The sequence below is a fragment of the Scatophagus argus genome, chromosome 15 (genome assembly GCF_020382885.2).
Source record: "Scatophagus argus isolate fScaArg1 chromosome 15, fScaArg1.pri, whole genome shotgun sequence".
Classification (NCBI taxonomy): Eukaryota; Metazoa; Chordata; class Actinopteri; family Scatophagidae; genus Scatophagus; species Scatophagus argus.
Window position 1 is genome coordinate 19,745,480 of NC_058507.1, and position 25,919 is coordinate 19,771,398.

Below are 25,919 nucleotides of genomic sequence, written 5' to 3' on the forward strand. Positions count from 1 at the left end.
TAGCCTGGCGAGTTTTGAAATGGACTGCAGCAGAAGAGTTGCGGAGTACAGCGGGCTGTAAGGCTCGGCTAAGGACAACTCACTGAATGGCACTGAGTAGATACAGTTGTTCCCTCACTCGGCTTTCTGAAGGCTTGTAACACACTGGCCCGCTTCGCTGTCTGTCCCTCTGTCTGTCCCTCTCCCTGTGTCCTCTCCGTCCCACTTGAGCTAACTCGCTGTTGGTCTCTCTCTCTCTCTGTGTGTGTGTGTGTGTGTGTGTGTGTGTGTGTGTGTGTGTGTGTGAGTGGGGCAGCTGGCTCTCAGTGCTCGGCTCGGCTCTCTGCTAGCAATGGCGCTGCGGGCTGGCCAGCTCTTCTCTCCGTGTATACTCGCGGCGGCTTTCTTACTGCTTGCAAGCGGACCGCAGTTTGTTATCAGCTGTCCGAGTCGCTGTTTATGTTTCCGAACCACCGTGAGATGTATGCATCTAAACCTGGAAGCCGTACCAGCAGTTTCTCCTCAGACTACCATTCTGTAAGTAGCTTTTCCCCTTTAAACCTAACGGGAACCAAGCCTCTGGGCACACTACACGAGAATGCGATGAATGCTGAAAGTCTGTGCGTTTTGTTTCCATATTTTAAGCCCCCGTAATGTTATCATGGCTGATGTATATTTGTTTGCGTTAACTATTAACTGCGTTAATAAATTCAACTGTTGGATCTCGAGTCACAGATTTAAGTTGAAATTGAAACAAAAGGCTTGTGGAAATAGATCCTGTGGTGGTGCAGAGGTTATTACAATGTGTCAGGAAGTTTTCACAAAGTTATGACACCTGCCAGTGAGTTCAGCTGTTGGCTGTGGAGGTTAATGAAACGGCTTTTTAGGGTCACACAGCTGGTGAAGTCAGCCGTAAGCAATGTGGAGGGTTAGGCTCTTCAGCACAGCTCCCAGCATGGGAGAGTCCGTGTGAGGAGCCACAGAGAGTGTTCATGGAGATATGCTTTAATGACTTCTAATGAAACACATGCAGTCAGACTAGAAGTGAGAGACAGTCCAATTAGATTATATCCAAAGCACAGTCTTGTTCTGCAGACTTCCCTGTGTGTGTTATCAGGTTTTGGGAGAATGTGCATTTAATTACCAGGGAAGATCCTCATTCAGGGTCAGACATGAACAATAGGCTTGCTTTTTCTAATGGATTGTTTTAGCACATTGCGATACAGAGACGCAACGTGGAGCTGTTTCTGAAGCTGCTTCCTTCTCTTGTAGTCAGGAAAGCTGTCATTGTGTTCGGACGGGTTTTGTTGCACAGGTTCAACTTTCCGTCTGAGGTGAAAAGGAAGGAAATGCTTCTTAACTTGACAAGCACTTGCGAATGTGTCATGGTTGTCCGGAGCGCCCAGATGCAGTCATCCAGCTAGACAATTTCCTTTTTGATGGAGCTGGCTACAGTTTCTCAGAGAACACAGAGCTCCAGATCTGTCCAAGCTCCCCCGCCCCCCTAATATGTGGCACCCTTTGTCTTTAATTGGCCACTGCAATCTTGTTGTGCATTTCAGTCCATAATGCATGGGCCTATAAATAGCTTCATTGAGCCTGTAAGCAGGGGGGACAAAGGGACAACTCAGCCAGCCTCCGTATGCCACCACAGCATACTCAGAATTAGCCTTGTCCTCCATCATTTGGGGTCAGCCCGCAGCCTTGCCTGTGGTGCACCCCTGCCCAAATACCCTCAAAGGAAAGATGAAAGTCCACCCTTCATCACAGCAATGAAAGCATTATTTAGGTCTTCTGTAGGATGTGTCTGAATCTGTTCGAGGTCCGAGCAGAGCAGGAGAGCCTGCTGCGGTTTCCCAGAAGCCTTCATGCTGGTGAGCTTTGAAGCTGCAGCCACTTGTCGCTTGTTGGGCTGTCATGTCAGGACATGAATGCGGTTCCTGCCCTCATTCTGCTGGATAAAATGTTCAGCACATCTCCGGTCATCTGCAGCGGTATACTCCTTTACGCTGAACTTAGGCTCGCCGTTGAGAGGAATGTCTTAACGGTAGAAAGGGTTGTGCGTTGCAGTTTGCGGTCTGCTTGCTGTGGCTGATGAAATTAAGCCTCATAGCATGGTAGTCACAGTGGAATGAAAACATGGCTTATAACTGAGAGGTTCATGGCAGTGTATATCTTCTGCTGTGAAGTGTAGTTCTCTCTTTTGGTTGGCTTTAAGCGAGATTGCAGCAGATAAGGGCCTGAGAGCTTTGCAGGATTAAAAGAAGAGTGAAGTTTTTTTCTTGTGTCGGCTCTTGACCTGTAGCTATTTGCTGCTGTATAGGTAGAGTCATTGCATTCCTCCTTCCACCTGGCAGCATGCCGTTCTAGGAATGTAAAATAATAATACCATCAGCGTGTGAGATTATCCATCATATAAGCCTTTTTGTGCACAGGTGGTGTAACTTAATACAAAGCTATGCTGGGCAACAAAACATAGTTACACACTGACAGTGACGTTAGCCATAACGTTTTGTTTTGGTAATCAATTATTTGGTGTGAGGAAAGTAAAAACTTTGAGATTTCTGCCTTCTAAAAGGCAGTTCTTCCTCGCCACTGTCGCCAAGTGTTTGCTCAAGGTGGAATGTTGGGTTCTCTATATTACAGTTTAATTAAAGAGTTTGGTCTAGACCTGCTCAAATTGGAAAGTGTCACGAGATAACTTTTATTGTGAATTTGTGCTATATAATAATTTAATTGAATTAAAAAAGAAAAAAAATATTTCTCCTCTATGACAATAAAGTGAATATTTTGGGGTTATGGAAAAAACAATACATTTGATGACTTCATCTTGAACTTTGCCAGATATTTTCTGACATTGTATAGAATAAAGAAGTTATTGATTAATTGACAAAATAATCAACAAAATCCAGTATTTGTTGGTTGACATGAAAATATACTCCAGCCTGATTTCGTAGTATTTTTATTGGTATATTTTGGCTCGCTTGCAAACCTAAGGTGCTAAACTGACTAAACTTTTTGAGCAGTTTAACATGTTGAATGTTGGTGTCTTCATCTCCTTGAAATCCAGAAGATCTCTTCATGTTTGTAGGGAATCAAAAGTCCTGGCTCAGAAGCACTATTGGCCACGGGCTTTGTGCCAAGAGCTTTTCTACATGACACTTGGACCAAGAAGCGTGGGGGGGGGGTTCTTCAAGGACTTTCCGTTTGAGGCCTGACAGTAAATTATGTTTCCTCTCTGTAATGATGCTGCTGCGTATCTTCTCAAGGATTTGCTGGACTTGGAGTCTTATATCTTTTGTATGACATGCAGTATCAAAGCTTTTCAGATAACAGAGGATTTTTATGTCTCCAAGTCAGTAGGCCTGTGTTCTCTGTTTGGATGTCTTTCAAATATCACGCAGGTTAGCAGGAAGTTAAAACTAAGTGGTTGTTCAGCTCAGCAGCTGTGTCTGTTGGCTGCGAATGTGGCACGAGTCGGTGTCCAGATCGTGAGTGTAATCTGGGGTTTGTGGGTGCAGGGAGGCTGGCTACCTGCTGGTGAGCGGTCAGTCACTGTTCTCTGTCTAAATAACTTAGAGGATGTTTACACGTGGCATTGACATGTGTCCTGGCTGATCCGATCACAAGTGGACCGTGTAACCACTGTAACCATGTACATCACTGGGATTAATGGAGACGATGTGTTTTACTCAAAGAATAACATTAATTAGATGTTGCCAAGTTTACAAGGAGGCCCAAATAATTTAGTGTTTGTCGTAGACAGAGTTTCGCAAAGTTTTGATTTCTTTAAGGCAATCTAGGGGACCTTGTCTATGGGCAACAAAGAAATAAACATTATTCTTACCTTTGTTGTTTTTGCCCATTGACATATATAAAAATGGATGAGGCACCTGCACTTCCTCCCACTCCCAGATACGAGCGCTGCCATCTTTCACATTTGGCATACTTTCAGGGAGCTCTTGTGTTGTCTGCATCTTTACATACAATCAAAGGTTTGGCCTTGGGACGCTGGAGTGCGCTGGGATGAAGTGATGTACTGTGAGAAATTGGCATTAGCTAGGTAGCTAATTTAATGCTGGGTTTACAGGGATAACACGCTAACAACAACCTTACAACTTATAGGGTGATAAACACACTTGTGTGCAATATTCATTGTTTCTTTGATCTGCTGGGCCTTTTTTAGTTTTGCCTCTATTATGAATGTGAAAATGAAATGCTTTTGATATCTCTGTTGCCTGATAACGTTTTCTGAACCACAATCTCATGTTCAGTGGACTAACTTTTACCTCTAATTTTGCAATATCCCTAGTGGACTAGCCCCCTAGTGGACGGAATGTATAAAAACACACGCTGATATTGGCACTGGCAATGCACAAACCTGTACAGTGTATAAGTCATAGTAAATATTAATCATTGGATAAATTCATTTTTTTAAATATTTGAATATTAAAGATAATAAGGAATGAAATTTAAATTGGATTGCAGAGAAAGACTGACAGGTAATTTGAACTACAGAGAACCAAACAGAAATCAGACGGTGTGTTTCGTGTGTCTGACAATCCATTTTGCCTGTTGTTGTGGCTTCTTGTTGTTGTTTCACAGAGGACGGTTGAGTAGACGGACCTTCATTGTAGCCCAGGACACATCTGCGTACACATCGCTGTGAGAATGTGGTCACATGAGCACCTCTGAATGTGATCTGAACAGTCTGATCCCGATGAATCTTGTGTGTGTTCGGTCTCGTACTTAGAGCCGTCCCCTTGTGATGGGATCCCTCAGGGCCGATGTTAATTCCGGGTCTGAACACTCTGCTCACTGTGACTTGGTCTGACGGAGTGACAGCGTTGGTGAGTCAGGGAGGGAAAGTGCGGTTCCATTGTGTGGAATTTGCTGCAGTCAGGCTTTGTGAGGCGCTCAGTCTCTGCAGCATTATGGAATGCAAAGCCAGAAATCCCCAAAGCTTTGCTCATTTGCAGAGGGCGATTGGGTCCAACATGGTTATTGAAAGGAGCTCTACTGGCCCCTTCCTGTGCCCATCCAATGCAGGGCAGCTGGTGATATTGGCTGAACGCTGGTTCACATTTCCTCTAAACTAGTTACGGATAATATATCCTTAATCAACACTGACACAAACCTCATTTTGCACAGTAATTAAGACACTAAATACTGTGAGTGTTACTGCGTTAATGCAGTGTAACGTTTTAGATTACGTCAAGCAAGTGACAAAATTCTGAATCCCATCAGCTGAAGGCCAAGGATGACAACAACTGGAGGTTGGTTGTCTCTTTTGCCTGTCAGCTTTCTCGTATAGTCATTAATTTCCTTTACTCTTCAGTTAAAAAAGAATGGGCCCTAGTTTTGTGTCACTTCTCCTTTTATTCATTTTCGTAAATTATTTGGAATGAGCCTTAGTTTTACAGGTCCAAATCCTTGTGGCTCTGTAGGATTTTGATAGGCAGTTGGTCTGCACAAGCAGAAGAAGAAGAGCACAAGAAGCAAATCCTTGTCATTTTTACACAGGATGTGTTTTGCAGAGAACCATCACAGCCATGTTTGGAGGTCCTGCTTCACTGTTCCTTCAACCAAGCAAGGAGGAGCCAGCCATGTTCTTGTTTCACTAAGAATGACTCACGCACGCCGAGAGTCCTTGGCAGACCCACTTGGGCATGTGTCACGTAGCCAAACGACTCTCTTTTCGAATGGAGAGGGAGAGAACGAGAGAAGAGGTCCACACATGGCACTCAGATGCTGGTTGATTTGGGCAGTGGCCAGGTTCCCTCGTCGTCCAGGCTCAGACAAGAATTTACAGAAAACTCCTCTGAAATTTCCCTTGCAGCCATGGTCCCCACTTGCACAGCTCAGCATCATATTTTTGTTAGCTTTGTGAATACACAGAACCATTCAGAATGGATGTGAGATGCCCTGGCTTCAGATCAGTGGCAGTGACAGATTGTTTTTGCTGCTAGTTCTGTGAGGGTGGTTGATTAATCAGTAAGTGCACTCCAGCTCGGATGCCACTTACTGTGAGGCAGTAGTTTCTGACCACTGACTACATCACAGCTATGGTCAGAGTTGAGCCACAAACAACACGTGGATTCAGTGTAACATTTAGCTCTTTTAACCATGATTTGTTGATCATTTTTGTCTCTATGAATCTAAAAGCGTGCACATGTTGCATATTGCATGTTTATTGACACTGTCTGCTATTCCTGAGGCTGGTGTTGGCCATATTACACTTAGTTACACACAATTACATGCAGGATTTATACTGTTGCTGAAAGTAGGTCTTGTGCCTCGCCTGTTCGCTGTGCTACACTGGAGCTGTGTGATTCTGGCAGTGCAGTTTCACTGTTCTCTGCAGGTTTTCCCATCAGCTTCCTCCTCACAACCTTTACTGTTTTGGTGCTGGACTGGTAGAGAGCTCAAGTTCAAATCACTCCACACACTAGAGCAGCATTGTTAACCTGTGCGGGACAGCTAATCATCAAAATGCAAATGTGAGATCATGTGTAATGATTAAAAAGCACACAGAGCTGTGGCTCTTCTGGAGCATCATTTAATAATATGAGGTTTTACTATCTGTGTTAAAGTGATCGTTACACGAGAAAACGTTAAGGTTTTAAACAGCTGTAGGAAACATACTGACTGTCAGCAGCGTTGATGCAGAAGTCTTGATTTTAGCCTCTGCAATGGCGAATCGATCCAGCTCTGTTGTCCACATCAAAACTCTTCTGTCTGACGAGTGAAAATGTTGGCAGGAAAGTTTGTAAGTGAAGCCAGTGGATATATGAGGTGTACGCTTCTTATCAAGCGGACAGAATGATTTCCCATGTGGAATCATTGAAACTTGGACGGACATCTCAGTTTAGAACCCTAACCAGTGCAGCGTTGTTGTGTCTGACTTTAGCGATGTGTTCGTGTAGAGATGTTCACTCGCTCTCACAGAGTGTGTGTGTCAAACCTCGGAGGTGTCTGGCTTGTCAGTTTTACTGTTGTCCATGCAAAGAGGGGTCTGATAATTTACCTCAGTCATCACTAGTCAATTAATCGGTTAATCGTGAAAATTATCAGCGGGTTAATTGATAGTAATTGAAAATAATTGTTAGTTGTAGCCCAGTTACCAAATGATGGGAGCTTGGGGCAAAGACTGCCATTAAATGACTTTTAATGATGTTGCAGTTATGGAGAAGCACAAAACATTTTTCCATCATTACCATTAACCAATAATTAACTGCTTCTAATGGCCAATACTGATTATGTATCCTAAAAGACGCTCACAACCACAGAAATGGCAACGTTTAGAGTGCAAAGATGGATGTTTTAATACTCCTCAGCTTCAATAAAGTTTATTAAAGAGTTCAAATCTGGAGACTTTTTCCCTGTTGCAGTTGTGTTGTCTGCCCCGGAAACTGTACAAACATCCACACATGACACGTTTGGCCCTCTAGTCTGTATTTGTATTATGGCCTCAATTCATTGGCTCTGATTTATCGTGATCGTATCGTGACGCGTTATTGTAACAGCAGATTCTTGTCAACACACAGCCCTAATAAGTAGTTTAATTGTCCTGCTTTAGTGCACTCACTGGACCTACAGTTCTCTCAGACACAGTGTGCCCAAAACACTGCAGGCAGATAGTCAGTCAGTATTGTCTTGTCTAAATAGGTCACTCTAATTATCTTTTGAGAAATGTAAGGCTTAGTGTGTGCCAAAAGCTGCACTGCACAAAGGAACCAAGTGGTAAAATCGTGCATTCAGTCTCTTGAAAAGCACAGTACAAAGCTCTCTCTGGGCTATTTTCATTTTTTATTTAAAACTTCCCTTTGCTCTGTTGTTATCAGCACGGCATGTTAAATTACGGGCCCACCATCCTGTGTGGGATAATGACAAAGTCCTTTGTGTTCCAAAAGAAATCAACTCATCTTTTGTTCTGCCCTCACTGTATCGGTGCTGTTATTGTTCAGCTTCCATTATTCCTTCGTTACTGAGCTAAGGAAGCTGTTCACTTTCAGTCTTTAAGTCTTTCGGCCTCTCTGTGGGGTTGCTAACCTTGCTGTTTTATTGTGCCCTCTGACTCAGTGCCATCAAAACACATTCATGGGAGTGAACAGACTTATTTAATACGTCCCGGAACAAATATCATTAGATGTTCCACAGCCTGTGCTCATTTAATGTGACAACGTCCCAGCGGTCTCTATTTGCCTGAGAACGTCTCATGGACGGCTTGTTTACTAAAAGTCCTTCTTCCTGTATTTTTTGCACTGACTCACTCTCCTCTACTGCTTTTCTTCCTAAATGATAAACAAAGCAGCTTTATGGACCATCTCTGTCCCTCTGTCAAAGCACCCACTGCTTCTGTTTAATAGTGCTGAAACAATTGTGGGTTTTGAGCGATGGTGTCCATGCAGATCTTAAGAATTAGCATCTTTAAGCACTTATTGCTCTGAAGAGGGGATGAAGTGTTTGTGAGACAACTCACTGTCTCTGGCTTATGATGGATGGGCAGGGTCGGGGTTAGACACACACATCTGTTTTATTAACAGATCTGCAGATCAAAAAAAAAAAAAATCACTCACATAAACACACAGTACAGACTGTAGTACACTTACTTTCAGCTGACACCCATAACTGATAATTACTTCCTTCTCACAGCCAGTGCCAAAAATGTAACCGATAATGTACCTGTAGCTTATGCACACCAGAGGCCAATAAGTGCACCTTGTGAGCAAAGATGGACGACCTACTGCGTCAGAGTGTGTATATGCTGTCTAGGTCAGTGACAGAAATTTGGCTTCATATTATCAGCTCTCTTTATTGGCTGTAACTTCACACATACCGATAAATAACTGGCAGTATAAATATAACAGTCTCACTAAATACGGGCCTGAGAGCACCAACAGCAGAACACCTCGGCGCTGATTTCGGTTCCAATACTTCGAGGACACTGAGCCTCTCCTTAACTTCCATCGACAGCTGACGCTTTGAACACACCCTGCTGCCACAGGCAACAGTCTGCTCGACCTTATTTAGCCTTCTCTACAAAGAAACAGCTCTGCCATGATGTGAGTCTGAGACACACACACACACACACACACACACACAGAAAGCCAAAATAACATAACCACAAGTCAGGTGAGTTGTTAGTCCATAATAAGCTGTGTGCAGGGCAGGAGTCATCAGATATATTTGTTTAAGGGCCTGAGTTTTTCAGAGCAATCAGTGTGGGGCGAGACTTTCACAGTTTGATCAACCCTTTAATACCTGAACTTCCTTACACATTGATGTTATTTTTATAAGCTCATATCAATATGAACAAAACATGTGAAGTCCATTTCTCAGTGCTCAATACAGAACTGACAGTTCAACTAGTGAATGAGTCCTTATCTCAACGAAAACTTCAGGATCTCAGCAAGCAAGCAAAAATACTCGTTTGGGACTCAGTATAACCGTTGGCCAACTAAAATGAAACCAAAGTGACCCCTCTTGGGTCTGATAGACAAGCTTAGTGACCTGCTCCTGTAGTCAGACCAGCTTTAGGGACTGGTCGGACTGGGAGCCAGGTGGTCTGACGGGGAGTAGCAGGGGCTCTTCCACTGGTGGTTAATATGGTTAATCTTCTATGAATGTGTCTTGTGGGCCACCAGTCGATGATCACTGGTGTAGAGGAGGTTGTTTTAGCCAGGTCAAGGTAGGACTTCGGACTCCTCTCTGCAGGAATCGGAACTGTTCATGTATGCACCTGAGATGGGTGCTGCCTCAACCAGCACGTAAACCCTGCCTTCCTCTTTTACCTTCTCCTCCTCCTCCTCCTCATGCCTTCATCCCTCAGAGCTGGAGGCAGTTAGGTAGGATAGCCCCTGTCTCGGCATGTCAGGACAAATAGTTTTCCCTCTTCAAGCTGCACTCATCCCTGTTCTTCGGCCCTCTCTCTATTTAAAACGCTCATTTTCTTAGTGCTCCAAATGCACCAGACCTGCTGATGTTGAGCACTGATTATGAGGTTTTATAGTTTTGTCAGGCCATAGTTCAGACACTGCAGTTTCATTTTTAAAATTGCGATAAGCAGTGATCCAATTTCATTCTGACGTCTTGACAGTAAGAGCTTAATGAAGATCCTGATACAGTGAAGGCGGCTCCAGAAACAACAGTGTCACCGGAGCTGTGGGACGATCCACACGAAGCGTGTCAGCTTCAGAAAAGCTCTGCGAGTGTATTCTCGCCCTCGCTCGCAGCCTATATGAAAGGAAGTCAGCATATGAAAAAGTTGGACTTCTTCTGATTGGATCCATATGTGAGGGCTTTTACACAGCGAATGACCCATAAACATTTCACTGGCTATGAAATCAGTTGACTTTATTATTTGGCCCACATTTTCACAGAAATATTAGAAAGCCAAAACTCAGCAACGTCTAACTTCATGCTCCATTGCCTGTTGAGCCGAAAGGGAAATAGACAAGATGAAGGCTAAGCTAATGGTTAAATACGGCATCTAAATTAAATCTGTATGCTAGAGATGGATATAGTATGAAAGGATGTGTCAGACATCATTAAGCAGACAAAGAGCAAAGGTAAAAAGGTTTTTTTTTCCCTCTAAAGTGAAGAAAAGGCTGATCTCAAGGTTCTCATCATCCTGGCATCATAACAGTCTTGCATAATCAGTGAAGTACGTGATGTCTGTGTGACCTAGTCTCACAGTATTTACTTTGTAAGGTCATCGGCTAACAAGAATGTTGGTAGACAGTCCAAGCTGTTACTGGGGGAGTTGAGCTTTCAAGAGGAGAAAGCTCGATGTAGTTCTCCCTGTCCTCAGATCAGTTATAAATCAGCTGTGTGGTTCCACCCAAAGTCTCTCTTTATTTCTCTGACTGGAAGTCTTTTCAATAGGGATGTTGTTGTTAAGACGGAACTTTGAACTTAAAGGTATGAAAACACCCAAAATTGAGCCCAATTTATTCTGTGAGGTCAAATGTCGCCTGAAGAAATACTGCAGCCATCTGAAACTGACAGCCTAAAAGTTAAATAAAGTTAAAACAATATTCAGTGTAACAAAAAATCCTGCACATTGTTATAATATAATATTCTAGTAGCTGCATTTTTATTGGGTGAACTTAATCACAGAGCTTAAAAAAGTACTTAAAAAAGGTAGACAGTCAGTACATTATTGTAACATCTTAGAGAGAACAGTTAGTTTATTAACATTGTTAGTAACGGAGCAATTTTCATGTCTTGTTTGTCTCAAATTTGATGCAGTAGTCAAAAAGGTACAAAAAGGTCAAAGGTCTGCTTCACTGTATGTTATGTTTGCTTATGTTATGTTTTCTGTCCCGTCATTCAGCAGACTGTGACGCTGACGCTTGTCTGTAGCTTCTTTATATCAGATTCGGTTGTTGAAGCATTGTAAGTTCATTGGTTTGATGATATTGATGTTCAGGCGATGTGTTGTTGATCCTGTCAGTCGTTACATATATGAAACTGCACAGACGTGGATGTCAACTGTGGAGGCATACAAGCATGAAGCAATAACTTGAGTTGATAAAGCAACGTTTGACTAGGAAGGCATGAGAAAAACTCAGAGTGGTTTTAGTCGTGTTTCCGGGTTCCGACTAGCAAGGTTAGCAATGTTTAATTGTGCGGTCGAATAAAACTCATCCCTAGTTTTTCATTCACGACTGTCTGCCGTGGCTGTTGTGGGTTAATGCAGCAGTAAAGAACAGTGGGGACTGATGCGGCTCGTCATACCAACGGCTGGTTCCACTTGCAGGATTTATCTTGTGAAAATACGTTTAGCCAATGACTCAGCTGAAGGTCGGATAACTTAGGGCCTACGTACTACAAACACATCACTGTTGAGATGTAATGCTCCAGTTTGACACAGCGGCCGCATTGGGGTTAACAAAGATTTCACCTTGACGGGGCTAAACGCAGGATTAAGGTCTTTACCTTGTCACTTTCATGACACTTCAAGTCATTTGCTGTAAGACCAAGAGTGATTAGTGTCACGTCAGGCTGTATTGTTCTCATTGCACAGCCCCTTCAGATTATGAAGTTAAAGGCAAAAGCTGGCGAAACCTGCTGACTGCTGCGACTGGCCTTGTGATTGTTGTCTTTGGGGCAAATGTTATATAAATCTGCCCCCATGATTAAAGCTTGACAAAGGCATTCCTGTGAGATGAGTAATGTGTCCAATTATCCTTCAGCTCTGGACTGCACTGCTTTCTACACATTGAGAAATCTGTACTATGCTTCATGATATACTTTACTTCATATAAATATATATCCTTCTGTTTCTTCCACAGAGATCTGAGGTTCAACAAAATCAAGGATTTACAACCGGGTTCCTTCAGACGATTAAAGAACCTCAACACACTGTAAGTCTTTGTCCCCGCTCTGCCCCATAATGAACTGTTGTAGGACTGTTGTACTTGGAGTGTAAACTCTCTTTTGATATGTTTCCTAATTAATATTTAATATTAATGACATCCTGCTGGTAACAAATTTCAGCACCTCAAGAAGACTCCTTTAGAAAATGAATTTAGCCTGTTTCCTTAAGACAGCAGTCTGCAGAATGATTGTCACTTCCCTTCCCTAGAAAGTCCTGTTTGTGTTACACACACACACACACACACAGACGAATTCTTGCTCTGTTCAGCTGTGCTTTCACACATGTAGGTCAGCTCGTAATCTGTGAGGAATTTATTTTTCCACTTCCACCCACAGGACCATTTATCATATGTCCAGCCTGCTAGATGGTACATTGCTAAGCTAATAAAGCATAGAGTTTGTATTTTTCATTGGCAGGGTATCAGTTTAGCAGCCATCTCTGAATTCTGAAGATATGTGCGCACGCTTTAGCCTGTGTAACCATATCAGTACGTTGACGGGCCACATTTTGGGCTGTTCAGCTGACTGCTAGAATAAATCAAACAAACCTCACCTCATTCAAATATTTGCAAACATTACTGAGATGCTTTCTCATCCGTGCCCGCTTGGAGGGGAATTTTTAGCATAATGTCGAAAACAAAACTGTGTAGATCCAGTTACATAACACTGGCAGTTAATAAACATGAGAATGTGCAGAGTATGGATATAATGGTTTGGATTTTGGTTCAAAGTGGAGAAAAGTGCCTTAAGGCTGGAGAAAAGTCCAGCCAGCCAGCCAGCCATGCGGACTGTTGACGGCTTTATATCCTTCATGGTTTCAGGCTGCAGTTCCACAGACTGAGCAATAACATATCCTGAAGTCTGTCAGTCTTTGAAGTACAGCAACATGTCCAGTATTACTGTTGTGCAGACAGAAATATGTCTGTAATGTCCTCTAAAGAGGAGAGCTCTTTGTATTCCCTCATGTTAGGCCACGACACTCACAAGCTTGCAGTTTTTTGACATTTGTTTAGCAGAAAATAACGCAAATAGCTCTATGCTAAACATTGACATAGACCTGTTTGTCTTTTCAGGGCAGATATCAGCACAGCTTAGTCATAATCAGTGTTAAAATTTAGAATAATGACTGATGGAATGTTAAGTAACCCCCACATGAAGCAGATGACTGACTTTTCTCCACAGCGATGGCAGAAGGGTAACAGAATACAAGAAGGCAAATATGAACAATGCAGTTTTACAGAATAAGACTGTAAAATGAAATATAAAATATGAGCAAAACATGGCATTTTCTGTTCCTGAAAGCACTGGCTTCACCGGAAGAAAATCCCGCAGCTCGTGTATAAACAGTTATTTTTAAATTGATTTATTTTACCAGCAACCAGACAAATAGAATGCGGATCAAAAAAAAATAATGATGATGAATATCAGTAATCAGTCTATCTCTAGTTTTGCTTCATGATCACAACCCACAAGAAAAGGAAATCACAGCCCTTGTGACTGAGTCATAGTGAACTGCATTTAGAGTTAATCAAGAAGAAACTCACTGTCTGTCCTGTTCCCACAAAATAACGATAACGAAATGATTTCTTTACTCCACAGCCTCCTTAACAACAATCATATACGAAGGATCCCCAGGGGGGCATTCGAAGACCTGGAAAACCTCAAATATCTGTGAGTTGCCTTCATGTCAGTTTTGTTTTTCTTTTGAGCTCCAGCAATAGCTATTGAGACTTGCAGTATCTTTGTTCTGTCAGCCTTTACAGGTCAATGGACACTGTTCACCTCACCCTCTGTTCAGTCAGTGCAAGAGGAAGCATGGTGAGACACGTCCTAAGACAGCTGATTCTGCTAGACTGCTCCGTCAGTGAAAATGTATCAGTGCAGTGCACGGAAAGTACATCAATGAAAAGTCTCCCTCGGTCTGATCCCCTGTACTTATGCGTCTGGAAGTTTTGACCCGGAGGCACAGTTGAGAACAGACATTCGAGACGCGTGTAGCCTCAGGGTCTCTCACTTTGTTAGTCACTTAGATCATCATCCCTCCGGCCTCACCGTCTGTTGGATACGTACGCTCTGATCTCCGACAGACCTGCAGACGCTGTTCTGATGTCGAGACAAAGACGGTGAAGGGCATATTTAATCTGCTTCGTATGGGTTTTTTTTCTTTTTTTTTTGTTTGTTTGGTGAGACGTTTGGAGACCAAACACGGCAGCTTGTTTTGTGTTGTTTCATTAGGCGACGATAGTCGTCTGCGTGAGTCTGCTGATAAAGACAAAACACACTGATCAGGGACCACAGATAAAGACCTGTGGAAATAAGTAGAGTTACGTACTCGATAAGAGGCAGGGGAGGAGGGGTGAGTAGAAGGGACTGGTAGGCTTATCTGTCATTCAGCCTTCCAACACACATCAACACGCTCTTTATGATGTAATTAAATCCTATAGCTGTTTAGTAACTATTTTAATTACAGAGCCCCTCTCACTTTAAAGCAGAGTTGATCTAAAGCCTGCACCAACCTTTGTGATCACTGTGAGGTGCCGCCCCCCATACACACACACACACACACACACACACACACACACACACCTCTCTCTCTTCCTGCTGGTTCTGTGTTCTATAGCTGGAGGGCAGATCGTATCTCGTCTCACCTCCTCACTTCCTTTGGACCTCAGTAAAGTTCACTCCTGTCATCTTTCATACACTCCAAACCTAACTGCCCAGTGGCTGTCTATATAAACCCCCCCCCCCCCCACACACACACACACACACACACCCCACTCCCACGACCACCTCCATAAACAAGTCAAACAGAGGTCAAGCTTCCCCTTTGTGGGAACCTTTTATTTTATCCTTTTCCAATTATTCAGTTGCATCTGTCTGTAATTGTCAGTGTGTTTATTATAGGGACATTTTATATATTCTTTAAAGCACATGAATGCAAGTTGTCTTCAGTAAGCAGCTAGTTTGTATAAAGCGTTTGTGAGTAGCGACATGGATCATTAAATGAAATGATCAGCCGCAGTCAGGGGAAATCCTCCTGGGTCTCGACAGGACATATTTTCTCGCTGTTGAAGTGCCAGTAATATCTGGTCAATGAAGTGAAGACCACAATTTCCATGCATGGAAATTTAATAATGACAGCTTTGGTCTGTTGTCAGTGGTTTCATTGTTCGACCGGAACATGAAGGCAGTGTCATTTCTCTGTGGCTGTGTACTTTGTGGATTTGAGGTAGAGGTGTGACGATTCTGCGAATGAGGCCGAGCCTGCGATCTATTAAGTGTCAGAAACATCTAACTTGCTGCTGTTTATCGTCACTCCTGTCCCTTAAAAGGACAAAAACTGTCCTCAAGCCGGACTGCCTTCTTATCTTTGCAAACTGCACTCCATGTGGTACTTTCAGGAGATGCTCGTAAATTACAAATGTTGTATTGCAATCCATTCACATCCAACTTTTAAAGACTTTTGCTGTACCCATTGTCTTATTGCTTGACGCAAATTTATAAAATTAATCTGGATTCGTTGTGTTCTTTGGTGTTCTTCTATTCCTGGTTCTATTATGAATTAGTACGAATTAACCTTGTGTAACTCTATCGCGGCGAGAAATGTGATAGCACAGATAACGTTGAGAAAGGCGTGATAAAAAGAGGATGTTTTTTGTTCCATACGTTGCGTCACTTCTGCTGTGGAGAGAGATCTGTATCTCTCATCACGTCTCATCACGAGTGCAACGGTGGAAAGAGAAATAGAGAGATGGGAGACAAAAGGGCACACAGCTGGAAGCCATTGCTTTTCCAGTATCACGTTTCTTCGGCATGTATGATGGAGGGAAAACATGCACACGTCGAGGGTGTTTGTCTTTCAGTGAGCTAAAATACCATGTTGAGCCTATACGGGCTGCGTATCACTTCAGTCTGTTTCAGGTTCAAATGTCCACGTCACTGAAGAAGTGGAGACACATGGAGGAAAGATCTGACACATGAGGAATTTATGATGTCATATACTGTTTGTCCACTGACCATGATGATTTTTCTTTGATGCATGCACCATCTTAACGGCTATATTTCCATGCTTTTCTTTAAGGTGTTCCATTATCTCCTTGTAGTGTGAATGTAAAGTATGCAATCAGATATTAGGACTCTTAAGTGAATGTCCAAATAAGTTATGTTAACTTGCTTGATTATTGCTCATATTGATTTGATTGACAGTTTAGGATAGTTTCACCAAATCACCAAATGCCAGATGTTCCTTCACATACTGCACTGTCCACTGCTGTCTTTGGGAACATGGTGTGGGTCTAATTTCTCCAAATGTAGCCACAGAGAGAACACACTGTGTATAAACACTGCATTCTCAAAAGTATATGCTCACTTTATGTTTTGATTGTGCACCAAGTTTTATGTCCAACCGCTGAAGAGAGCCTCCTCTGCTCATAACTACAGTTAGTCCTGTCCATGCAGCAGAGGAGTGCAGCACATACCTCAACAGCCATCTACAGTAAATGCACTGTGTTAGTAGTTGCACAACACACACCTTTTTAGAGGTTAACTAAACAGTCGTTGATCAGATCCTTCCGACTCTCTTTCATAATAACCAAGCAGAATCCAGATGATCTTGTGGGAGTGTGTGTGTGTGTGTGTGTTACTAATGTTCCTGATTATTTCTTCTTTCAGCTATTTGTACAAGAATGAAATCCAATCAATTGACAGACAAGCATTTAAGGGGCTTGTCTCTCTTGAGCAACTGTAAGTGACCAACTTCTTCATCAACCTTTTCCCTCTGAACCCCCCCCCCCCCACACACACACACACACACACACACCCACACACACACACACCTGATTGCTTTAAACAATGCATGAAGCCTTGCACGGTCTACATGGTCATGAGCGATATGTGAGCTAAGTCATGTGATCTCATAGTGTCCAGCATGTCACAGATGTTTGCAACAATCTTTGAGCTGTTTTGAATGCTTTGTGACATGACTGTGTAGGCCTCACACAGGTATCATGATAGCTCTGTTCAGTTAATTTTCATCACAATGACACACACACACACACACATGCGCCCCTTTATCCACTTCTCCACCCTGCATGCCGTGTGTGCACCCACCCTTGTGTGCCGCGCTGACACTCTTTGACCCTTGTGCATGAGTCGCATGTCTTGTGATCAGGATGACAGATAACGCGCCACCCCTGCGTGAAGCTAAGAGCATGACATCTAGCCTTGCGCTGCTCGCGGTGTTGTTGTTGCTGGAGTCAGAGCTCCTGTTTTTAGAAAATCTGACCTGCATTGCATCTGTCGTGCTACTGCGGGATCCACTCCTCAGCTCTGATGTGCCCTAATCTGCTCTGAGTGTTTATTTGTGAGATACTTTCAGTGCATTAAGTTTGTTTAGTCTGTGTGATAAAATTCATCTGCTTCCTGTGAGTCTTCTCAGAAAGTTCTTAGTATTGTTCTACTTTTACAGCAAAATTCTGTCTCTTTTTTATCTTTATACTTGCATGTTTGACAAGAAATAACAGCATTTGTTGACTGATGTTATAAGTATGTGTCTTTAGAATAGTAATCCAATTTCTGTGTCCATTGTTAGCAGCCATGATGCCTGTAGTTTGTTGGTAAGCCAGTATGACATTATCACAACCAATATGGCTGCCACTCACCTTTTCCTTTGCAAATGAGGCTTTCTCTTGGAGGAGAACAGAGAACAAATGGCTAATTCAGCAAGTGTAACCAGTTCCAACATCAGGCTCTGTGCCTGCCAGCTGTTTTGGATTTTGCTACAATAATGAAAGGTTTTATATGCGGGTGACAAGTTCTGAGCCAGGCAGCATACATTTTAATAGTTCTTCTACATCCCCACTGGGCAACAGAGGCCAAAACTTGAAGTCACTTGTTTCTTTGGGGGGGGTGGGGGGTAAACAGCTCCAGAGTCCTATGCTCTTACATTTCCATGTGATCCACCACCACCATTCACCTGCTGATGTTTTAGCAGCATACTGTGAATTTGTCAGGTAGCACAGGAGGAACACAGCGCATCACAGCTTTACAATACAAAGGACAATACAAAGGAAGTCTCCTAGTCCCCTTTACGCGCTTAAGACCAAGCAAACAGCTACACTGAATCACAAATAGCATTGAAAGTACAATAGAATAACTGGTGTGGGATGCTGATTCATCCTAAAGAGAGGGGTTTACTGTTGGCTTCATTAAAACTTTCTGTCTGTCGCTTGCCTGGACTGTGTTGTGTTTTTCTAATCTGGCCCCTGTACAACACATATTTTAGGCAACACCCAAAGACATAATGTTGGATGTCCAGTACAGCTTGTAAAAATACAGCTCACAATCAACAGTTAAGGTGACTTGCAGACAAAAACTAAAACAGATTTTCTTATGTGGAAGACATCTAGAGGAAACTTGCATTTTATTATACATTCTAAGCTGCTTTAGTGTGTCTCTGTCTGTCTGTTTCACTGCTGCAGCTGCTTTGACTGTTGCTTTCCCTGCAGATACCCAACTGAAGCCTTACAGTTACCAGCCATCAGTTGGCTTTCATTTCCCCAGCCTTTTATTTGTTAACATACGCTTCGATTTATGTTTTCTCAGCTCAAAGGCTGAGCATAAATTGTGTGTGTTCCACTAGATAATCGTTGTGCTTGCTTTTCACCTGTGGGCAATCTCATTTCAGACTCAGCCACCGATTTTCAGACCATGTATATCAACTGTCTAACCTAAATGCCTGATGTGCAAATTCCTGCAGTCTATCTGCATTCATTTAGAGCGACATATCACCTTTTCTGATACAGTTATTTCAAGTATATGAAGTGCCAGGGGTGGACAGGTGAACAGGGACCACTGAGGGATGCTGTAGTGCTCTCATTTACTCACCTCTTAGAGCCTGCTAGGAAAATGAAATTAGATATAGTCAGACAGGGAGCCCTAATCCAGTTTTACTGTGCTTTGTCTACACTTTGTTCTTCTCCAGGTACCTGCACTTCAACAACATCGAGTCTTTGGAACCTGAATCATTCACTCACCTACCAAAGCTGGAACGACTGTAAGTTCACCCTGCGTGACCTTTTGCCCAAGATTCTTAAAATATACACAGCTAAAGCCCAATCCTAGGTCAGATGCTGGGATAATATCATACCGCTGTGTTCAAAGTCGCAAGTCATATAAATGTAGGGAATATGACAATTTCTTACAATTTTCACTGCTTATCGATTGATAAGCAAGTGAAAATTGCTTATCAATCCAACAGACCCTCTCTGTCTGTTGGGTCACCTTGGGACCTTATTTCGTAAAAAAATATGTACGGTGGTTAAAGGTGAGTGACAAGAGCTTACGGAAGCGACCTGGAGGTGAGGAGATACTAGAAGCATAAGCACCACAGAGCGGCCATGTTAAGCGATTGGGCTGTTCACTCCAGCGCAGCTTCCTGAGGTATTTGATAACCCAGCAGCTAATGGCTTATCAAATATTTGGTTTTATGTTTAAATATGTCCGGATTTCCCTCCAGGTTTCACTATTCGTTGTTTGCCTGGAACACAGCAGCATGACTTCCCGCTCTGATCATGACATCAGAGGAAAATGGCCGTCGTGGTTAATAAATCCATGCGGCCAAATGCCTCCTAACAAGCCTCTGAGGCTTACTGTTGGTTTGTTGTTGCTTCAAACTATAATATAGTGATGATAGCACATTCTGGAAGTTGATCTCTGACTTCTATTTAAGTTCCCATGAGGCTAATTTTGTTTGCCCTGTTCGAGCAGTGAAATGATGTAAGTGCTCCCTTCATTCTGTTCTTTATTTGTGGAACAGACAGCTCGAGTTGAGTCGTTTAACAGACTTCTATTAGGAAATGTACCAGCATACGTTATTGTCGGTTTTGTTTTGTTTGTTTTTTTTTTTCTAATTATACTGCTTCCAGAAGTACTCACATTGGGACAATCAAAATAAACCAAGGAGGAATTAAGATCACAACTTTCATGTCAGTCACTGAGAACACATCTTGGCCTCATTAAACGCAAAGCTGAGCTGATTGCAGTCACTGATAGGAATACAACTCTGAACATAGTGTTCATCACAGATCACTCATTTTTACTAGATTCTGTTATAGAATTACAGTAATATTTGTTGTTGATGTTGTAATGGGATTCTCCAAATCTGTACGTCTTTACCACCAGTGGTGCCGTCCTGGTTATCTTAATGTGACAGATTCATATTAAATTTAGTAGTTGCATTAATATTGCGGTCCCTGATCACATCAGTACATAACCAAATGCATAAAGTTGATTCAGTAATGTCACAATTAACATGCCTTTATCTTTTGTCAACAAACAATAAATCATCTATTTTTGTAAATGATTTAAAGCTATTTGATGTGCAGCCACTACCTGCCACACTACCTGTGTTCTGCATATGAACTTTGCTGACAATGTGCAGATATGATGTCGCCTCTGCTTCTAAAACTCTAAAACCAGATGTCTGAGGCCGGAAGAAAATCCTGGTAAATTCCTGTTTCATTGTCCCTGTTTATGGGCCAGTGACTGCCCAGTATATCCATCCATCCCAGTCTCTGGAGAGGGTGAGAAGAAGGAGGGACACCTGCAAAAAATGGGGGAACGGGGAGGGCAGGAATTCCCAGATGCATGCTCTGAGTGGCTTGTTGGGGAATATCTCCATGGCCACGGTCAAAGCAGTCACTTTGGCGAAGCAGCCAGAGAGCGTATCTGTAGATCCATTAGCTACAGGTAGGGATAAAAGATGAAGATCTGCATCCAAGTTCTTCTTGATTTATAGTTATTTAAGAATGAATATTTTTGGAGGAATGTTTTTCGGCCTTACATAAACAGGAAAACGTTTTGATGTCTGTTTTTAGCTAAGCAATACGAGTCTTTGGGGTCAAATGATGCCTGGGAAGATGATCATATTTCTTATCCCAGTTTGAAAATGGAAAATGGTTTTGATTTGATATTAAGAAAAGGCACAGTTTAAATATTTGTTAAAAGATATCCACTATTAGACTGTTCAAATTACTTAAGTTCCTGAGTAGGAGTCTTTGGGTGCTTTTTCAAGCTATACCCATATACGGTTATGAACGCTCACAAATCATCTGATAGTTTTTCTCTCTCACACTCAGGTTTTTACACAACAACAGAATCACCCAGCTAGTCCCGGGAACCTTCTCTCATCTTCAGGCCATGAAGCGATTGTAAGTGGAAAAATAACAACGGCTGAAAAATCTGTATGAGAATGCATATCTGTGTCAGTTACTGTAGTTTACTCCAATGACAGCCAGTACCAAGCGTGGCCTGTCTGTTAGTTAAATGCCATGTAACCACACCACGCTGTTCTCACGCTTTCTTGGCTGCAAGATGGTTTCTATCACAAGGCTTACAGCCCGGTCCTCCCCAAGGTTTTGCTATTCTTTCTGAGTCAGCTGCAGGGGAGACTGGAAGGCAAGCAAGGCAGCTTAATTAAAAGAAAAAAAGAAAAGAAAATTCTAAATTCTTTGTGTGTGTCCATGTGGGAATTTGTTGTCATACAACATGAGACAAGCGACACTGTTTTCTCACCTCTTGTCTCCACCATAAAGGATCATTAATGTATCTTGAAGGTGTCTTTACTATTTAACTTCCACATTCTTCTGTTTCCAGATAGGTTCGCTGACTAGCAGATTGCATTACATGACCATAATGATAAAATAATGCTGTCAAAATTACCAGCGTGGTGGATGAGGAGGTTGTTCCCAAAAAAAAAAATCTTTAATGCAATATTGTGTTGAAGTGATATTATTTTGTAGCCCAGATCACCCACCCCTGCCTCTTACTATTTGTTAGATCCTTTAAAAAAACATGTACTTCAGACTCGCACTGACGAAGGATCAGTTGGGCCTTGAAACGGCAAGCGTGACTTAAAATCTAATTTGTTCAGAACATGCATTTCTTTTAAACTAGTTTACTAAAAAGAGAAGTTCACAAATAGCCTCACCAAAGTAAAACCATGCCAGTCAATTTTTTTGAAAGCCGTGCCATGGATAATGAACACATTGTAGTAGGAGTGAAAGCTGGATCCACTACCAGAGGACGAGGCCAAGCAGAGAGATAGTTTCCCACGGCAGGAACAGGGTGTCTTCCAGTATGACCCTGCTGAGCCCCTCTGTTTGGACTGAGCTGGGCTGCCCAGGCTATGCCAGACCAGTTTTAGTTCATGAACTGCCAGAGGGGATTTACACAACACCACTGCATGTACTACTCCAGTCGCCATATACTGTATGATTTATGTATGGACTACATGCCTGTTTCTCACTTGCTATGTATATATGTGTCTGTGCATGTTGTCTGTGTGTTCAGGCGGCTGGATTCCAATGCATTAAACTGCGACTGTGAGCTGCTGTGGCTGGCTGACCTGCTGAAGCAGTACGCCGAGTCGGGCAACGCTCAGGCAGCTGCCACCTGCGACTACCCCAGCCGCCTGCAGGGCAGATCGGTGGCAACACTCACGGCTGAGGAGCTCAACTGCGGTACGGAGAGAAAAGCCAGAGTTCCCACTGAGCAAAACAGGGACAGTCATGTATTTAGATTGTCCGAAGACATGAAAGAAGTCTGAGGATGTCAAGGCTGTTCCATTGTGTTGTCACTTCCCCACATCAAGCTTAGTTGTAGAGGACATTAGATTGATCATTTCTGTCCAGCTTTAACATCCTGCAACATTAATAGCATCAGCTAGGCTGACCTTTATATCGAAAGCCACCTAATCAAAATGTAATCACTGGGACAACTTTGAAACTGAGAGGAACACACATGGATGTGTTTTCTATGGTCCTATTCTTATACACACCCTCTAAATTTAAACCACAGTTCAGTCTACATGCAAAGCCTCTAACCTTCCTGCCAGCAAATAGCAGGTATGCTTAGTCACTGTCTCACACGTACACCCACACACACAGACACATACACAGGTGTATCCTCTCTTTGTGTCTGAGGTCTCCAGCCACCCAGCTGTTTCCCTCTTCATACACCTCCAGCTGTGGCTCTGGTCGAGTCAAAAGGACCCTCTCAATTTGGTCTCAGGTCTCACCAGTATGAGACAACCAGCATCTGCTCAGTCTATCAGTGAGATGTTGGTGTGTGCGCACAGAAGATGTGTACAGTACAGTATCAATTAATTTAACATACCACTGAGGAGTTATCTGTATTGAAAGCCTATTGAACCATCAGAAATGCAAATACTGGGTCTGAAGGTTCCACGGTGTCTATTTTACTGTCTTTTGGGAGCCTCACCGTGCAGCCCTAAACACAAGCAGTCAAACAGTGACACATACAGGGAGGTTTATGCTTGTAATTGCTGACGCATTGCTGCTGGTGCTCCAGCATATGAACCACACATATCCATAGCTTGGTTAGCAGAGGAGCTTGAACCCATTTTTAAAAGACTGGAGCGAGCTCTGTGTAAGATTTTCTATTGTAAAACTCTTAAGAACCCTTAAGTCTCTTTCCCGTCGAGACTGAGTTCTAATGTTGAAAATTAGAGGAAGAGTGACTCAACAACCTTTACAGACCTGAGACAGACCTCTATTGTTTGTCTGTCTCCTAATTATAATGAAAGTATTCATTGGGAAATATGGAGTAAAATGATCTCAGTTGAGTATACAATTAAACAAGTGATAAAATCTCCCTTACGCTTGAGATTTCTATAACAATGAGTTGCTGCCAGAGTTTGATGAAAGATTTCCCAATGCTTTGAAGGGTATGTTGTGCCATAATGAAAAGGATGTTAAGGCAGTTCTTAATGTCAAGTTCTTTATGTACGGTTTTTGCCATTATCTACTTTGTTGGGGGGGAACTGGACAATTCCACAGCAAGATTTTTGAAATTGGTTTGTTACTGTCCTTTACAAGGTACTCCTCAAGCCCAAATAAATTTACATCTATCCTTGTTATCACCTGAGATCAGGGCGTATATGCAGGTAGAAGTCAGGCTTGAAAAAGCACTCTCAGAAACTCAGTCAGTGGCATGAAATCATCCAAGGCTGGCACTTCAGATGCACTCACTCGGGAGATGCACTTTCTCAGGTATATTATACATGAACTTTTCTTTATTAACTTTGCGATGATGTTGTGAGATGATCCTCTGGATACATCCACTTCTTACCTATCTTCCTTTAGACCCGTTTGATTTTTATTGTGTTATTTCTGCTGTTGTGCAAGGTCATCAACACAGTGGTAAAGGAGTGTTTTGTCTTGTCTTGATAATTGCTTGACCAGACATTTTCCTTTTCCAAGTCGCCCTCCAGAGTGCTTATGTGGCTTTGCAATGTGTGGAAATGGTTTGGGTGACAGAGTTGATCTCTTTGAATTTGGCATTCGGGGGTTTTAATCACTTGTAAATGCAGAAGACAGACATTACCTTCACTGGAGCCGTCTCCCCCTGTGTCGTGTCACACAGGCGAGTCTTCCCTGCACTCGAACCAGTATTGTCTGAAGACTTCTTAAGTTTGATTCTTTGTCCTGTCACCCAGTCTTGAGACATCCAGTTGACAAAGCTCTTGTACGTCTTTTTTGTTGTTGCTTCTTTTCGTTTAGCTGCATTTAAACTCAAATTCTGTAGTTTCATGAGTAGTTGAAGATGCTTTGGTCGTTACCATCATGACCAACATAAATATAACTTCACAGCTTTGGTGTATATAAACTTTATATTGCAATCACTGAGAGAGCTATGGTGTTATATATATATATAGTCCCCATGTCTGTATGGTTGATTTTGAGTCAGTTTCTATAACAGGCAGTTAGCTCCCGTAGCAGTAAACCCAACTGTCTACTGAATGCTGCAGTCTGAGCCAGGCAGCCTGGTTGGCAGCTGACTGAAACCCGAGCACTTCTAAATCTCGGGAACTAATTTGATGGCCCTAACTTGCAGATCGTTGCTCAGTGTAATGTCCTCTACTTTATCTGTCTGGTAGCAAGGCAGCAGAGGGAGATCGACTGCTTAAAAACACGGTCCAAACCACTCTACACCTCCCCCACCTATTTCCTCCTGTAAACAGTGCAAAACAATACACAGCAGGTAGTACAGATGTCAAAACAGCTGTTCTCCTTGACATTGAGAGATGGGTTATCATTCTCCGTGGAAATTTCTAAAGCTTCTCGTGGTTTTTTGGTTTACCTGCTGTATGGTTCTCTGTCATAGCAGAGAGGAGAGAACCATTAGGCAGAGCTCAATTCTGGAACAGGTCCACTATAAAGTATCTATCTATCTATGTATATGTAGTGTGAGTGTGTCAGGCACGTTCCTCAGAGAGAGAGTGTGTACTCCATGTTGATGCACAAGTATGGGAGCTTAATTACCTACCAGAGCAAAGGTTAGCATTTGTTTAGATTCTTTGCCTCTGGGTCTGTCTGAACACAGACAAACGTAAAATATTGTGTAAGAACAATATGTGGCCAGTAAAGTTAAAGGATGAGTATGTGCTATAGCTGAGCTGGATACACTGGGGTGAGTTATGAAGTAGACTTCCTCACAGTTCAGGCTAAGTAACAGAAGGGGTCGAAGATCTTTGG

General features: G+C 42.6%; 1 protein-coding gene across 2 annotated transcripts in view; it reads left to right on the top strand.

The window, feature by feature from the left end:
- The first annotated feature begins 259 nt into the window (after nucleotides 1-259).
- Nucleotides 260-25,919, top strand: part of LOC124071751 (peroxidasin) — a 50,520-nt gene continuing 24,860 nt past the window's right edge. The window contains exons 1-7 of one of the 2 annotated variants that reach the window (XM_046412612.1): nucleotides 260-516; nucleotides 12,279-12,350; nucleotides 13,963-14,034; nucleotides 17,035-17,106; nucleotides 19,346-19,417; nucleotides 21,501-21,572; nucleotides 22,714-22,883. In XM_046412612.1, coding sequence (XP_046268568.1) covers nucleotides 332-516; nucleotides 12,279-12,350; nucleotides 13,963-14,034; nucleotides 17,035-17,106; nucleotides 19,346-19,417; nucleotides 21,501-21,572; nucleotides 22,714-22,883 — 715 coding nt within the window. In that variant the 5' untranslated portion in view covers nucleotides 260-331. The remainder of the gene's footprint in view (nucleotides 517-12,278; nucleotides 12,351-13,962; nucleotides 14,035-17,034; nucleotides 17,107-19,345; nucleotides 19,418-21,500; nucleotides 21,573-22,713; nucleotides 22,884-25,919) is intronic. The other variant, XM_046412613.1, reaches the window with a different exon arrangement.